Source organism: Schistosoma mansoni, chromosome 1 (assembly GCF_000237925.1).
Source record: "Schistosoma mansoni strain Puerto Rico chromosome 1, complete genome".
Taxonomy (NCBI): domain Eukaryota; kingdom Metazoa; phylum Platyhelminthes; class Trematoda; order Strigeidida; family Schistosomatidae; genus Schistosoma; species Schistosoma mansoni.
The window spans coordinates 35,650,820-35,670,120 of record NC_031495.1 but is presented as its reverse complement, the minus strand read 5'-3'; the positions used below and the strand labels follow the sequence as shown (position 1 = coordinate 35,670,120).

Here is a 19,301-nt window from a genome sequence, read left to right as displayed (position 1 = left end):
TTCTGGTGTCAAACTTAGACCTGTGTATATACCAAGCAAGGTTTAGTGATATGCATATGTATCTACAAAAATGAATAAACGTTTATGTAATTGGATAACAGCAATTTTCTGATTCAATGGAACCAGATATTATTATTTTAGGACAAGATTTCTCATTTTACCCAGATTCATTCCAAATACCAGTGGGGGAAGAGTAGTAGCTAGAATGTCTTGGTGGTTAGCAGATCGTTTTAAAAATCGATAAACCTATGATAGTTTGAATCATATAATCCTTAATTTGATGTTCTGAAATCCAGGAAACCTAAAATAAATAAAGTCATTGACGATCAGTGAATATTCTTTTCAATAAATTTACTTAACCCCACTTTATCATTTCCTATTCATTTCATATATCTAATATAGTCTCCCACTAAACGTTTGATTGAATTTGTAATTGCACTATTGTTGTGAACGAAAATACAGGTAGGACAACTCATTGGATCTTAATACAAAATTACGGAGTAACTTTCATCATATGTGAAAACCATACTTTCAGTACTTTGTTTGTAAATCCTCCATCAACTGTCTCAAACTCCATCGGGTTGTATTGTTGTGACAATTACTCTCCGTTTCCGTTCTCTTCGATTCGGTCATCTCAACCTTCCACTGCCAGGTTTTCCACTTTCGATTGGTGTTACATACTACTTATGTCTGTCGACATAAGCAGCATACACTACACTATTATTTCTCCCACCCTATCTGATCCATATTTATTCTGATCATAAGTCTCATAATTTCATTTAACGTATAAGCTGATTCAAGTTAAAGCTGAATGTTAGTCATCTGAACATCAAAAGTTGTATTTTATTCATCAACCTTAAATTCACATGCTATGACTTAAAAAGATGTATCTTACTTTAAATCTGGTCACTTTTTGAATTATTAATTCGGAGATATAATTGTAGGACCTGAAGAGGATTTATTGAAAAGAATATTCTTCGCTAATATACTAGTGCTTTAATTTGATGTGGTTTTCTAAACAATAGTTATGATCATTACAAATTGTATCTGTAAATATACAGTTTAGCTGAATTTGATTTAATCAAGTTAAAACCTCGGTGGTATGAAGATAAGCCTGGAGCTTTGGTGACAGTTCAACTTAAAACACCCTTGTCCAGGACAAACTGATAACCTTTAAAGCCACCTAAAAGATTCAGTATCCCAAATTATGACACACCTAAGGGCTTCACAAAAGACCATTGTTAGATAATCTCTGATTTCCCAGGGAACCGTAAACTTCACTTTGAAATAATAAATCAAAACAGTTGAAGCACCTATTAATGCCGCGGTGCTTACTATAAATTACTAAGATTTCCCGAAGAAGTTGAGTGACTTCAAGTCAATACAACCTACTGTTGTTTGACGAGACCGCCTGCTTAGCTTACTATACTATAACCTTTGAGGTAGTTTAGATATTCCCTTAAACTAAGACCACTGTAACACCTCATGCTTGACTTGATAATCTTTTTCGAACAATTCGATGCATAGAAGTAGATGTTTCTGAGAGTAATGCAAGTTTATTTAGCAAACTGTATAACACCTTTATTACTTAACTTTAAAAATCCAGAAGCTCCATATCACACAAACAAGGTTGCCCTTAAGGCATACCAGTACATCTAATGATTTTTATTGAAAGGCCTTTCAATCACACTTTTAGCTCTGCAGAGCTGAAATGATCACAAAACAAAGGTGGTAAGAGTGAAATGTGAACAGGGAAACATCCCAACCTTCAGCGGGGCAGTCTAGTGCAGGAAACTGAGATTAATCACAACACTAAAATGACACATTATGAAAAACCAACTTTTAGGGCAATGAATTTACAGGAGGTCGGTCGTGGCCGGAATAGCTCAGTGGTAACGTCTCTGACTGTGAAGCTGAGTGACGTGGGATCGAATCCGCGAGGGAGCATCAGTTCCCTCAGGATTACAGGTACACTTTGCTGACGAGTGCCAAGTAGAACGAAACCCGGGTCCAGGGTTTCCTGTTGACCACCTCAAACCACCATCTTATGCAATGAATTTACTCCTAGACATTGGGAGAATAAAAATCTACGACACAGTCAACTTACTATATTCGTTCATGATGGAAAAAGATGGAGGATTTAATCTAGAACACATAAATGTTGTATAAAAAAGCAAATTTAGGTCATTTCATATGATAGCAACTCCTACGAAATTTCAAGCTAAATGAAGCAAAACACGGCATCTATATTGACTTACAATGATGTCGGAAATGAAGCCATTAACGTACGGGTCTGATTGTTTGCCAAGATGAATGGAGGAAACATGTAATATGCCCTCACCTTAAATAAACTGTATCTCACTCTGTGGACATATCTGATTCAAATGTGCATAATAAATAAATAAATGGTTGAATTATTCACATTAACTCTGATGCTGTTATCAATAATAATTTGGTTTCAGTGTAAACTATAATAAGAATCCATGATTCCAGTAGACTAGTAAAAACTACTGATCTAACAATAATAACAGAATAAACATTCCCTGTGGTAGTTTCAAAAAACTGTCTGAGAAAAAGTTAACTTAAAATCAAATATTTTCCACAAAATTTTCAGAAAGTCACCTTTTTAAGGTGTTTTTTTTAATTTTAAGACGGATACAGTCATCTGTAATGTAAACTGAATCTAATCCACACATTGAAATCATCACTGCCCATAATCATCTTCCCAATTCTTGTATTAAATATAGCAATAAATTGAGAACCAGTTTAAAAATATTTCCCCATTATACAAAAATGATTTCATACATCAGGTATTATTCAAGAAAGTACAATTCAACATGAAAATGTGAATCATCATTCAAATTTATTTTTCATCGAATAGTGTACTTTCAAAAATTCTTATATCCAACACTATGTACATGTTGAAATTTCATAATGTATAAGTTCACTATATGACTAGTGTCAGTTTAAAAAATTACTTATTGAATTAAATGGACTAAATGATCTATCGGTTAAGTGCTCGCTCGCTAGACTGATAGGTCCTGGGTTTGAATCTCACGAGTGCGGGATCGTGGATGCGCACTGCTGAGGAGTTCCACAATGGGACGAAACAGCCGTCCAATGCTTCCGGGTTTTCCATGGTGGCCTTGCTTCAATTGACTCATGATCTCAACTACATAAAATAGGTAAACGTTAAAAGATACTTTACCGAATATATATCAACAAAAATATCATTGTTTTACTCCACATATATATTTCAATTAGTTGATTTGAAAACACTTATAAAAATTACTTAAGTTAACAGTTAATATCTTATAAAAGTCAGAAACCTTGTAAAGCTTCAGAGGATTCTTCAAGAGAAGGCACATATGGATAAGCAGACAAATTAAAGTTTTATAGTTTTTTTTAAAATATGCAGTATATATAGTACAGAAAAAACATTACACATTTTTTAAAATCTGTTTATTCTTTCCCATTAGGGTATTTTCTTCCAAATCATAATTAATGAAGGTGTAATCATTGAAAAGATCGATCTCATTGACCTAGATGCAACAACTTATTAATTTTACCATAAGTTCCAAGTTTCAGTACTGTTATTACTATTAAACCATATTCCTCGTGTTCAAGTCTATTATATCAACATTAACACTAACAATTACGTCAAGTTCTTCACTATTCGTTTAGTTAATTTGATCTTATTGGGTTGATTTATACATTGATCAAAAATGACTAAAAAAGTGTATCTCTGTTAATTAAAACAAACAAAAATATAGGTTTCTCTTTTGAAGCATTTATTTGTTTGTACAGAAAAGTACTTTTTTGTCTTTTAGGCCAGGAAATACAAGCAGATATGAAAAGAATGAATAACAACTGGAAAGAACTGGAAAGGATTGCCCAGGAAAGAGTTCGATGGCGAAAGCTGGTGGGCGGCCTTTGCTCCTCCACGAGGGGTAACAGTAACAGATGGAAGTAAAAAATTAACTTTCTTATCTTTTCTTTGTACAAATTATTTACATAAAATTGATTGACAAATATGATGTGAAAACAAAATCAAACAAACAAATGAAAAACTAAAGATTAACTAATTTCATTAGCAAACAAACGTTCAACTAAATTCACTTGAATAACACAGTTTTAATACATTTCAAATTACTTAGAAAAATTACCAAACAATATATAAAATTTAAATTCATTTGATGTTGTTTGCTTCTCATTGTTGTTTAAGACTGCAATTGATCAGTCTCTTGTCGGTATATGTGCATCTTGTACGTATTGCCTCGATATTGCCTTGATTCACAAGCTTTATAAGCAAATATAGATAGTGGCTAGCATGAGGCAATTAGCACAGGATGCATATATGCCAACAAGAGACTGACCAATTGCAGCCCTAAACAACAATAAGAAGATGCAAGCAAACATTACTAAGTGAATTTAAACTTCACCTAATTACACGAGCAGGTAATTAACAGAACTCGATGGCCATGTGCATAACGCAATGGTGTTTGAAGTGAACGGTACTGCGTTCGAGTCTCGCAGTGGACATCAAATCTGAGATGCAGGCACATCCAGCTGACGAGTCCGAAATAGGTCGAAACGCACGTCCTGGATCCCACTGATAGCTACCATCCATCGTTGAATGCATAACATCTACTGAAAATCGAAACATTTAGTATATATTAAATAATTAATAATGATGTCATGAATAAAAAATGCAGTTAAACAAAAAGAATAGTTTAGTTGGTGAGAAATACGTTAAATAAATTATTACTGTTCATAATTTAGTCATCTGCACTTGGACGTCTTCTCTAAATAGTTCCTTTGAACATGATTCATTTATGATAACCATTTATTGGATACAGTAGTTTTCGTGAGGCTATAATTTATAGACGAACTAATCAGATATAAGATAACAGTTCTTGAATTCTGATGTGAAATTCATTTATCCATTTGACTAAATAACTTTTTAGCATTTCAGCTGATGTCAGTTCGTGATGAAAACCTTAAATCTAGTTCTTAACCCTAACCATCAACTATAAATCATAATCTTTATTCATCATACTACTTTATAATCTTTATTTAGTTCTAGTTAGTAGGTGGACATTCTCAGGGGCACTTCAGCGTGGCTCAAAGGTCATTCATAAATTATGTTCCCACCAAAATTCTATGTAATATGATTATGTAAATATTTACAATGTAACTAGATTGTTAGTTTACCACTTTTTTTTATGCTGCACATTGGTCCTTAAACAGAATAACTTAGTAAACTGTTTGAATTTCACATTAATTGTATAGAATTTATATATACTTAAAACATTAAAATTAATTAAATTCACTTGGTATTGTTTGTTTGAATCGTCCCATTGATGTGTTAGGACGGCAATTGATCAGTCTCTTATTGACATATGTGTATACTGTGCGTATCATCTCGATATAGCCTTAATTCACAAGCATTATAAGCAAAGATGGATAGTGATGTCCTGGATTCCACTGCTAGCCACTATTCATCTTTGCTTATTATAATTAATTTTAACGAATATATTCCTTAAAATTTTAACAGATATTTGATTAGAAATTAGGCATAGATTATATAAACATTATTTACCTCTTATTATTTTGTCCTTCTTACTACCTTAGAGAAAGAAAGTTTATCAAATGAAAAGTTGAAATTATTTTAAATTAAAATATTTGTGGTTTAATTAACTGTAATTTTAATTCATAAATAACTAACTACTTACCATCTTATCAAAGTAATTATATAAAATGTTGATAGTAGTATTGTGAATTTAATAAAGATAAAAAAGGCCGTATGTCACTTTATTATGATCATATGTCCGGCTTTTATCACGTGATTTATTCACCAATCGAAATACGACTTTCCCAATCGTAACACTGTGCAAAATCAATGACGTTCGGCCAGTATGAGCAGTCTAGCGTCCTTATTGGTCCCTTGTCCGCCTAACCCCTCCAATTGAGTCCAGAACACCAATTACAGCTTCTGCTATGCGAATCATTTATTTCAAGCATATTCGGTTTACATACCACACACAGACAGACCGCATCACACCATAAAATAGAAAATAATATTTGTACAGGACCAAGACAAATGTGGCTGTGAACGTAGGAGACAATAATCAGTAAACTGAATATAATTTAGGGACAGTAAATCGTATAATAATAATTTATAGGTCAAAATAAAGCATTTAGTAAGATGAATATAGATATACACAATCTAATTACTCAATAGTTAAAGAATAAGAATATATATATATGTAGAATAATCGTCCATTAATAGATCCCGGAAGTTACCCGTACCCATGTCTTCGCTAGGATATAACAAATAGATTTAATAAATTTTTATTGTCTCGTTCATATAGTTACTTCTTTTTTTTGTTTTAATAATTAGTAAATTACCCTTCTATTATGAGTATTTTTCTTCTCTAATGGATATTAAACAGTTTTCTTCTCTTTTAAAATTTTCAGTAATCATGCTGTTTTGTAATTGTTTTAATTAGCCTAAACTATGATTTCGTTTATAGCTTCATTAAATTAAAATTGTAGGTACACATTTGAAAGATAAGATACTTATTTAACCTAGTAACTGGACTTTTCTACCAGCACACTTTATGCAAAAAATGAGACATAATCATAATGAGAATCGTTAAAAGTTGAATGAAATGTTTCATTTTACTTTGTTCATTCTAAGGGTTCTACACTTATATATATATATATATATATATATATATATACATTACTTACGCCTGTTACCCCTCGTGGAGGAGCATAGGCCGCCCACCAGCATTCTCCATCCAACTCACTGAAAAAACGCTAACCAAAATATATATATATATATGTTCTAAGATCTAGTAAAAAATCAATACTAGATAAATAGTAAAGAATCAATCTATCAATATATCTCAATATTATTAGTTTAACAAATACAAGAATTAAAGCCAAAACAATATTACATAATAGTTTACTTGTTACATGTGATTACTTAAGAATAAGAATAATAGTTGAGTAAGACTGAAATTGAACTATGAAGATTTTGGTGTTATTTTTAGAAATAATAATGAGTGACTAGTAAAGACAGATGTAATAAAAGATTAGATTACTTAATTAATTAAATCGATTAGGCTAAAAATAAGATGGGTAATAAAAATTTGAAGAAACAAACACTACTGAGAAACGTGAGAGTGATTAAATAGTCAAACTCTAATATAACGTTGAGGAGACCCATATTAAGACGTAACAGCCATCCAGTGCCTCCAGGTTTTCCATAATGGTCTTGCTTTAATTGACTCATCAATTCAACTATTAAATCACTAAAATCTCCACAAAACCCCCTTCTGATAACAATCATCATGTTTTCACTAGTGACTGGCTTCAAGAGGTATTTCCTGGAGTCCTAATGAGAAGCCGTGACCAGTGGAGTTTAACCGTGCCTGTTACGAGATAGTAATTCACCGAAGACAATAGTGGACAGTCGCGTAATTTCTTGGATTGATTGAAGTTAGATATTAACATCGTTGGATATCAACCGGCTCAGTGGTCTAAAGGTTAAGCATCTGCGCGCGAGACCAAAGGTCCTGGGTTCGAATCCCGCTTACAAGATCGTGGATGAGCAGTGCTGAGGAATCCCATATTAGGACTTAACAACCGTCCAGTGCCTCCAGGTTTTTCATAATGGTCTAGCTTTAATTGACTCATCAATTCAACTATTAAATTACTAAAATCTCTCCAAAACCCCCCTTTCTGATAATTTCGAATTATAAATAAAATATGGAACATATTATTAACAAATGTACTATATACAAACTGTAAACACAATGAAATTTATAATTTAAAAATAATAGATGTATCAGAAAAATAGTCTAATAAAGTCTAGAATATTCCTGAGTCTAATAATGAAATTACCTATCTGTATTATTCGATTATCGTGTTCAAAAGATTTGATTAAAGAAAGGGATTGTTATTTATACAATAAACATTTCATTGAAACACCAGAAGCTAACATCAATAATAGATAGTCTTTTAAGATTTCCATTTTACAAGTAGTATATTCCTACAAGAAAAATCTGGAACAATAACTTGATATAAATTACAAATCATAATAACTGAAAAGATGTTTATCAAAATATTAAGGGATAATATCGTTCATTAGTTAATTAATATTTATAAATGAGAAAAGGTACCATGTACATTAAGTAAGTTTATAATTTAATAAGTCTAGAATTTAAGTTAAAATTTACTGTGAACTAAAATATATGAATACACACACTTTCCAAAATAATAACTAGCAACCGTAATCCAATAGCTTCTTTTTGAACTGTACTAATGTTATGTACTAATAAATAATCCGTAAATTAGAGAATATATAGTGTTTTTGATGTAGGTTTGTTCTCTGAGCTGGATGGTTTGGTCGTGGAGAAATTCAAATACCTCACTTCTACCCGAGGTTTGTGCTGATGATGTCGTTCAGAAGGACGATGAAAGCTCCACGACCAAACCATCCAGTTCAGAGAACAAACTTACATCAAAATCATCCACCTGAGCTACAAATCTTCTCCACCATCTCAGAATATTTAGTGTGTTGTACGCTACTTATGAGAACAGATATCAGTAGTATATAGCAGGAATTGGAATTAGAAAGCTAACTAGAAGAAGACTAAAATAAAGAAAAGAGGAAGGAAAACAGAGAGCTGTAGGAATAACAACAGAATTGGGAAAATAATGGAATGCAAATGATGTATTTAATGTATGATTTTTATACTCTACAAAGGCAATATGCTCTTTCGTATAAAATAATAAACTAGTTCACCGTACCTGAGTTCTCATTCATTACAATAGCACCTTCGAACAGTATCTTATTCATCCAATTAAATTAAATTAAATTATATATATATATATATATATATATATATATATATATATATATGTCAGTAGGTGTAGTGAGCAACATTTTAAAGTCATGCACGGATTATTACGAATTCGTAAATGTCAAATAAGCACAATTGTATGACAATTTATTAAGGTCAGACATTTAGATAAACCTGTCTATGAGTGTGCTTTTTTAAACTCAAAATTTGTGTGTAACCATGCCACTTGTTTATGGTATGCTTGTCAAGTGTCTATTTATTCATTACAGATGAATTTATGGATTTTTTTTCTTCTCTGGTTTAAAAAATTGAAATTTAATTCATTCTCAAATTCTGGTTTCTCCTTCAGGTAAAATCAGATAGTTGGGTCTGTAGGTTCAATGACATGATGAATGATGCTTTCACACATGAAATAAAAATGTCCATAATACGATTTGAAGTTTTTCTTATCAAATTTCGTCATTATATTCCAGTGAAAAGTTTAATATTGAAAAGTTTTCTAATTTTATCAGTCCTTATGTTATACTACTTATTATATTCGTCCATCGAAGTTAGTAATGATATAAATCAGTTTCAGACAGAAAGATACAGAGAAGTTCGAAGAATTTGTGAATATTTGCTCAAAAATAAAATTATACATCCCAATAATGGAGTTTTTGAAAGAATTCAGTCATATTGGAACGAAAGCTATATGAATTTATCAAATCATAATACATGTGAAAAATTTAAATTGTTCCAAAGTCATGTCATTCAATCTTCAATGGAAGAGAAACTATTTCCTTTAGCATTTAGTTTATCTGTTCATCAAAATATTAAACAAGTATCACGTCTCCTTCGACTGATATACAGATCACATAACTTGTATTGTATTCATGTAGATTCTAAATCCTCAATTGAATTTTATAATCAAGTGTTAGAGTTGGCCCGATGTTATGGTTTAAATGTGATGGTGTTGAATCGGACAGAAATTGTCAATATTCAGTGGGGATATTATTCAATACTTGAAGCGTTTCTTGTATGTGCAGGTAAATTAATAAAAAACACAGACTATAAGTGGAAATATATATTGAATGTGAATGGACAAGAATTACCTTTGAGGACAAACTGGGAGTTGGTTGCTGCATTAAAAGCAATAAACGGATCGAATGTCGTCGAAGGCATAGGTCCAAATTTCAACCCTTCACGTTGGCCTAAAAAGAAGTTCTCATTTCCCGTAAGTTTTATACTTATCACGATCATGATAATGATATGCTCTATTGGAACTTCATATAATAAAAAAATCAGTACAGTTATGAATCATCTGTTACATGTCTAGTTGAGGCAACAATTAAGAAATCTTTATCATGACAAATCGATTTGTCGAATTACAGGAAATTTAAATATGATTAGAATGGACACTATACAACATTTGTGTGATCAGATATATGGTAACAGAAGTAACATAATGATTCATAAAACAGTCTGAAATAACAAAAAACTAAAATGTTGAATTTACACATATCCCTTTTGTATTTTAGAAGTTATTTTTTATAGATGCATTTGATTGTTTTGCATTCCTGAGTAGCCAAACAAATTTACTGATTGGGTTTTTAGTTTACTTTATTGTGTTAATGTTACAACTCTCGCCGGTAATTCTTATATCTTGTAACCTCCAATTAGAATACAGTGATTTATTGAACGGACCAATAACACACGAAACCCGTACGAGCAGTCTAGAGCACTTGTCGATCCTGCTATCTGCCTAGCTCAGCCAGTTAAGTCAGGAACACCAATAACAGCCTCTGCAATATGGATCATTATTCTCAAACATACTGGGTTTATATACCAATCAAACAGACCACATCGTACCATAAAATAGAAAATAACATTTGTACAAGACTCAGCCCAAAGTGGCTGTGAATGTGGGAGGCAGTAATTAATAGACTGGGGATAACTCAAGAATGATAAACCGTATAGTAATAGTTCATAGGTCAAAACAAAGCTTATAATAAGAGGGATATGAATATGCATAGTTTAGTTAGTTAGTAATTATACAATAAAAATATACACATAGTATTGGTCCATGAATAGTCCTCAAAAGTTACCATTCATAATTCGCTTCGGGATATAACAATTAATATTCACTTGTCGAATTTTGTTCACGTAATTGTATCCATATGAGATTTAAAATCTATTTTCAGATACCATTATAACTAGAAATTTGTCACTCGAGAGTTCATCGTCACATCATACTGAAAACCATGAATGAATAAAGTATTCATATACATATCAGTGAGAGATCCAGTTTCCCAACACTTCAATTACAAAAATAGTATATTAGTCTACAGACACCAATTCTAAAATGTTCATCACATTAAAATCATTTCATTAACTGAATAGTTTGAACATTAAAATGTCCATTTATTAAATTTCAGTTAAGCAATTCTTTAGGAGTCCGACTTAATTCTTGATTAAGTGTTTTAAATTTCAGTAACGTCTCAGATCTGACTAATGCTCTCGTCCTATGTAGAAGTCAACTCTCAAAGGTTTTTGATTTTACGTTAAAATTACCTTAAACTTAATATTGAAATCATGTAGATTTCATCAATAGTCAATATATGTTCCTTAATTTGTAAACAACGGTTTCATTTGTCCACACTAAAGCATTTAATTTAAAGTATGTATATGGTATTCCCTAAGAATGAACATCAATTAAGGTGACATTGGAAACCAAGGAGAACTAGATAGCTGTTTCTCACAAATATGGAAATCCTCAAGAGTCCAGACTTATGACTTTGCTTTGAAAAGACATTGCGACTCTCTTATCTAATGGCTATCGCATTATCTTGAAACCACTAACTTGGAACCCCATAGTTCATATATTTTAACTCCAATCGATCAGCGATATAGCGTTAAAATTATACAATGCCATCAAATACGGCTATGTTGCTCCGAAAACAGCTGAACATAGATTACTACTGCCCATTATAAAAATATAAGCATATAATACTTGAAGAGTTTCGTGATAGAATAAAAAGGTTGTGATTACTAGCTGATCTTTAATGGGATACCAATGGATATTAAAGTACGAAAAATATGACCTAGAAACTAAATTAATAACAACTAGGCTATTATATAAAATTAATAATTCTTTTTTTAAGTTTCTTCCGTGAAGTTAGAATGTACATATCTAAAGGGATAAACAGCTTTCGTCCCACGGTTGTTCAATTCAGTCTATAGCACGGGTTTAAACCATGGAGATCAATCTGAAAGAAGACTTACAAATTAATGATGACTTCAAACCTATTATTTAACAGTGAACATTTTAATAATGCAATCCATAATGTTTTAGTCAGTAATCTTTTGAGTATTTGGCGGAAATCAATACCATATGATTACCTTTAATCTTTATAATATTGAACTTGATGTATGATTTTTTACTTGATCTCCAGTTAATATAGTCACTATAGTTTGTTTGAGGTTATATTCTCGAATGAGGTGTTGTAAAACACTAGAGATAGAGATGAACATGCAACAAAGTTTCTCTTGATTAGGACATACATTTTACATACTTTAAATATTAATTATATTTATAAAAGAGGTGTATTTAAAAGAAATCACTTAAAATGAATCAGTTTTTTGAAAAGTCAATTAGAATTAATGACTATCGATTGATTACAACAACTCTTGCCTTTAAAAAAAGCTAATATAATACTCATAATGTATATAATTTGTCATTACTTCATTCCAAACAAAAATGTTATTCCTTTGAGATGATAAGATGTTCCCAATTGAATACATTGTAGTGGCCGGTCCTATGTCGAACCCACATAGCTTATTCTAGCTTCTGGACAAACTTTTTTATCCATTCTTCTCAAGCTACATTTTGAGCTTGTTAATTATTCGCATATCAGCCTTGACTGCTTTTATATAGGCGTAAGTGTGTGCGTTTCTTATTTCACTCTCAGATCCGTGTAACTTATTTCTATCCTACTACAAACGCTTGATTAAAAGGATCTGGCTCACACGCCTTCTCCACTGCACGTCATTTCGCTTCGTCCCACTGATTGTCTGTCCAGACCAATGAGTGTACAAAATAAACGTATTCAAAATCCATCTACGTATTTGTCTTATTTAATTACGATATACATTGACGCGAGTCAAGTCGACAATAATATACGAGGATAGACGACATATATATTTGAATAGCAATCAACACACGATCTAATTGGAGTCAAAATAACGGGCCTCTAAAACACACAATGAAACATACGTCTGAAACAAATCCCTATCTATTGTGATAAAGTAACTTCACTGAGGCAGATTTTCCATTCTAGATAATTCAGCAGCTTTACAGATAGGAAAATTCAATTTCAAGGTGAAAATTGGATTTATCTATCCATAAAATGTATGCACATTATGTTATTCACTGTGATTAAAAACTAAAACTAACATATTTTGACTTATTCACATTATTTTGTGTGCGAATTACTCGAAAGCTATTCAAATACCAGAATTAACAATAAAAAAGGAGTTGAAAATTATACTTAATCACCTTTTAGCCTGATATGAATAGTTAGACATTAACACCGTGAGATGCCGGCCCAGTGGTCTAGTGGTTAAGTGTTCGCCCGTGAGACTGATAGGTCCTGGGTTCGAATCTCGCGAGGCGAGATCGTGGATGCGCACTGCTGAGGAGTCTCACGGTAGGACGAAACGGCTGTCCATTGATTCTAGGTTTTCAATGGTGGTCTAGCTTCAACTGACTCATGATCTCAACTATATAAAAAATAGATTGTTATACAGCTTTGTTCGTATATAAATATATATTTGTGTGGAAACATGTATTTTGTCACAATAACATTATCTTTAGAACCATTTTTTTCTAGATTATTTGGAACAAGGGAAGCTTTTACATGGCATTAAAGCGAGAGTTTGTTCATTTCTATCAAACTGATCGAAAAGCAAAGGAAATACTCAACGCGATAAAATCAGAAAGACACTTAAAAAAACATCCAGATGAAGTATTTTTTCCTACACTAACTCATAATCCATTAATTGGTGCCCCTGGTGCTTGTAATGAAATTCATGTTACTAATAAATCAGATCCACGGAAAAATTTCGTTGCTCGTTATGTAACATGGTTTCATGAAGGTTGCAAAAGTTCAAGAGTGCGTAATGCTGTTTGCATTATAGGCATAAACGACCTTCCATATATAACATCACGAATCGAATTTTTCGCCAATAAGTTTCATGATGATTTTGAGCCGATTGCATATGATTGTACAGAGTATTATATCATGAATAAAGTTTTAAACGAGATGAAAAGTAAACAATTAGATCCAAGTTTTAATGTAACACCTTACTCTATATTGCATTGTTCACAAAATCATATCTAATTTCAAAAAAAAAAAGAAAAACGGTTATTTAACTACCATAGTCAACTTATGTTCATTTTCATTTGTTAATGTTGATTAATTTTAATATTTCAGATTTTACGTATTTTTTTTGAATACACTATTACTACAGAGAATTCTATGTCTTATAACATAATTATTGTAAATGACAATTTTTACCTGATAAACAATTGTGAAAATACAATTACTATTGTTTGTTTGAATCTTCCCATTGATGTTTAGGACTGCAACTGATCAGTCTCTAATTGGCATATGTGCATACTGTGCGTATTGCCTTGATATAGCCTTATTTCACAAGCATTGTAAGCAAAGATGGATAGTGGCTAGCAGTGGTATCCAGGACGCGCGTTTCGTCCTATTTGGGACTGGTCAGCTGGATGTACCTGCATCTCAGCGTTGATGTTCACTCTGGTACTCAAACCCAGTACCTTTCGCTTCAAACGCCATCGCGTTATCCACTCAGCTACTGAGTCCTGAACAGGTTGCTCTGTCTGTAAATGGAAGAAGGGACGGTGTATGATTACGTCGATATGGAGATAGATTACTTGTGTTCTTAAACTTTTATAAGGACATAAATAGGTTTTTACAAGACCCCACACTGTTCTTGGTTAAGGTTATGTCTTTAGGGTTGGGTTTTGAATTATGAACAATTTGTTTTGGTTAACAAACGAACCGATGTTAACTATAATTTAGAGATGCTTTTTAGGCATGTAGATAGTTGAATCTGTAGAAATAATTTAATAGGAGTTGTTTTTAATCTGAATGGTTCGTCTATAAATGATAACGTTACCGTGATAAGGTCTGTTTCCGGATTAAAGATAAGGATTTAGGAATAATGTTGATTTTCTTGTTATATAAAATCTACACAAAGAGAATCGAGCATTTGATATGTTAAACACTATCATTTTTATTTCATTATGATAGAAAGCAATTCTTTCGTTCTGAGTACCATACAGAAGTACTTTCACTGCTAGTTTTACGTAGGTTTTAAATTTTACACAAACACCTGAGAATTGTTTCTCTATTATGTCTTGCTCGTCCTTATGCTATAATTGTAACACAAAATTCCTATCACAAATAGCCAATATATTGAGAGTATATTTCAAGACCTTGTATTCATATTGTACATATAATTCGTAAGACATTAAAACAAGTTTTCAGTTAGCGGATATAAAGAATGGTATTATATAATTCTATAAGTTTTCGACTGTCGTAGTGAAGCTACTGAAAGAATGATATGAATCAAATCACTACTTTTATGCGCATTTAAAATGGATGAAAAGCGTTCTTCGAATCATAAGAACAAATGTCGTTGAGCAAAGAAACCTCTTTCCAACACTTTTTTTTCACAGAGGAAGCCTAAATGGAACAATCATTTGATAGGCTTCTGTAAGTAAGCTCTCATCAGTAGAAACTAGAATTTGATTGTATTTCTCCCCCTGTAAATTTGAAGAATCTGCACTCTGGAGATAATTCTACTCAAAAAATTACCAATTGAAATGTACTTGTACTGAGATTGTTCATCAAAATATAACGCGGAAACCTCCAAGAGAGTCTAGATTATTCGTACAAAACAAAAACCTATATGAATAATAAATTCAAAGGCGATACATCCTCATCTATCTTTAAGAAAAGGGGTCCAAATACCCATAAGAGAACATTATTAACAACCACTCTGAAGATGATATTACTCCAGTTGATGAATTCTGTCATTTAATAAATTATTAACTTTAATTCATTCATCGAAATTACTGATTGTATCTGTAGTACCGGAATCATAGTATTGAACATTGATGTAACTATTATTTCAACTCAAAAGAATAAATTTCTCTTATTTCTATAAAGTAATTAAAACAGAACTTATTTTATTCTATATTTGTATTTAATTGAACCATTGATTCAATATATATTGAGACTCCTCTTGATAGTTGAGTACAAAGAGTAACGTCACCAACCAAATTCGGTATTAAATTCACTTGGTGGTATTTGCTAGTATCTTTCCATTGTTATTTAGGACTGCAATTGATCAGTCTCTTGTTGGTATATGTGCATCTTGTACGTATTGCTTTGATATTGCCTTAATTCACAAGCTTTATAAGCAAAGATAGATAGTGGCTAGCAGTGGAATTCAGGACGTGCGTTTCGTTTAGTTTGAGACTCGTCAGCTGGATGCATTTGCATCTCAGCGTTGATGTTCACTCTGGGACTCGAACGCAGTACAGTTCGTCTCGAACACCATCGCGTTATTCACTAAGCTACTGAGTCCTGATAGTTACTTATCTTTAAAAACAATTAGTCCTTTTGATGTTGTCATTTTCAGCTTATGATAAGTAGTCTAATCCATTGTATAAACCTTGAATGAAATATGAAGTAAAGAAAGAATACTTAATTCTTTTTAATAAAACTAAATTTAAGCCAAATATTGTTCTCTTTTTTTAAAAATTCATGAGAATATTTCACAATATAGTTTATTGCCAAATCATCTTAGATATATAATTAATGTTACAAGAGATAGCCAGTGTGTGTAGATTATCTGTTAACCATAGTATTATCTATATACATTATAAGTGATAATATTACATGTTCTAAATAAATGACATTTTAAAAGATTTACACATTCAAGTGCTTTTCAACTCAATAGTTGGAATATCTTTAAAAAGCTGAAAATAATATTGATCCTCGTAGTTTTTCTGTGAAAAAAATTACAAAGAGTAATTATTTCATACATAATGTGATGGCTTTGTAGTTAAAGAATTTAACTTTCTAATAGTAGGTCATAGCTTGGAATATGTCCTTTTTATCCACTTCTATTTAGGCAACCGGATAATATCATTGAATCTCATAAAAAGTTTTGATTCCAACCCGAGTATTTTGAATGTGTGCCTGATAAGTGAGTGGTTTTCTCTAATCATTTTATAAATACTTCATATAATGAAACTTCATGGAATAACTAGAGAAAGTGAACTATAAGATTGAAGTGATAAGTATTTTATTTTACTGGATAAAATATAATGCCTACTATTTCAAATGCACAGATCAACTAAATAGATTTAAGCAAGTCATTATAACTTTATGAAACATAAAATATTGAAGTTATCAGGATAGAAAATCTAGAAAATAAACTGAGCTACTTTCTTTTTAAACTTATATATAATCTTAATGAGTGGTAGGGATAGTATATCTGCTCGCAGTTGACATTTGAATTTTGAAGGAATTAAGAATTCAATGGTTGTCTTCAAGGAGTAGGCTGACATATCCTTAAAAAACACTTCAAAATAGTATTCTGGACATCAGCTGAATTCTAATACGAATTAAAATAATACAACGATAATAAATGAGAATGAACATTGCATGGTTGTCTTGAAATATTTATATCTAGTTGGTTCCATCCGAAATATCAATCAATAATCAACATTTTACCATTGTATTACTTTTTCAAACAGGCACTAACACGAATTCCACTTTATTTTGTAAACTTCCAATTACACAAATAGCTCATTTATTTTATTATGATCATGTATGTCATCTAATAATAATAAAAATAATAATAATAGTAATAATTTATCGTTCGACGAATAACACTTTATTGAAAATCAATTTTGTCAATGATAAGTCTTCTAATTGAACACTAATTGTTGTATCTGGTCGCCGCTGATTTTTATGTCAGAATCGCTTATTACTTATACTTGTAAAACGACGAACCACTGCAATTCTCACGACGTGAAATTAGGAACACTGATATTGGTATAAGTGAGAATTTATGAACCCTTAAAACATTATGATAACTCTAGTAGAAAACACATTCATTACTATATTGATCCATACACCCATTTTAATTAATAATAAGAATGAAATCACCCAGAATTATAACAAACCACATACTGCATATAATGCTGCTCATAGTTCATATTAATTTAATACAAGAGTATTATATGTTATTACCGAATAAAATATCATGCGAGAAAACAAAATCGAATTCTACACTAAGTAACTATCATATTGAATTAAAAATGGCAGTAATATTAAGCAAAAATCAAAATGAATAAAACAATGTTATTTCGACTTTTCTTCACGTGATTATCAGTTAATTAAGAAAAAAACGTTTTACAGAATAAGCAAATTTATATTAACATTCAACTTTCTATATAATGTAATAACATAATTACAATGTTAACGCAATATTATTTCATTATTTAATAATAAGTATAAAGTAATAGAACTCTACCTGTAGCTCCTCAGGGGGTTACTGCCGGTCCCAACCCCGGGTAGAGGAGGAGGGTTGGGCATGGGGTTAGCGACCCCGTCCCGTAAAAAACCAACTCGCTAAAAAACGCTAGCCAGAAAAAATCATTCAAACCATTCAAACTCTGCCCTGGGAGTAGTAGGAATAATTATGATGTCTCATGATGAAAGCCGAGTTCCTTCGGAAGTCATGAGGCCGATGCACCTTCTTACAACCAGAGCGACAATTTTTATAGGTACATGGAATGTCCGGACAATGTGGGAGACCAGAAGAGTCTTCCAAATTGCTGTAGAAATGGGAAAATACAACCTGGAGATGCTTGGAATCAGTGAAACACATTGGACGCAGGTTGGACAACAACGACTGTCTTCAGGAGAACTTCTGTTATACTCCGGTCATGAAGAACAATAGCTCCACATACACAAGGAGTTGCATTGATGCTGTCCAGAAAAGCACAAAATGCACTTATAGGATGGGAATCTCATGGACCGAGGATCATCAAAGCCTCCTTCAAAACAAAGAGAGAGGGCATTACAATGAACATCATCCAATGCTATGCGCCGACCAACGACTACGATGAAGACGCTAAAAACCAATTCTACGATAGGCTGCAGTCGATCGTCGAGAAGTGCCTAACCAAGGACCTGACCATTCTGATGGGAGATTTCAATGCCAAGGTTGAAAAGGACAACACTGGATACGAAGACGTCATGGGACAAAATGGACTGGGAGGAAGGAACGAAAACGGTGAGAGATTTGCAAACCTATGTGCCTTCAATAAACTGG

The 19,301-nt window shown here is 32.0% G+C and overlaps 1 protein-coding gene across 1 annotated transcript; it reads left to right on the top strand.

The window, feature by feature from the left end:
* Window positions 1-9,264: 9,264 nt before the first annotated feature.
* On the top strand, window positions 9,265-14,258 carry Smp_154680 (putative glycosyltransferase 14 family member; the record flags this gene model as incomplete). Its single annotated transcript, XM_018794228.1, has 2 exons — window positions 9,265-10,089; window positions 13,745-14,258. The coding sequence occupies 2 exons, from the start codon at window positions 9,265-9,267 to the stop codon at window positions 14,252-14,254; spliced, it is 1,335 nt and encodes a 444-aa protein (XP_018648662.1). The 3' UTR covers window positions 14,255-14,258.
* Between the last annotated feature and the right edge of the window lie 5,043 nt (window positions 14,259-19,301).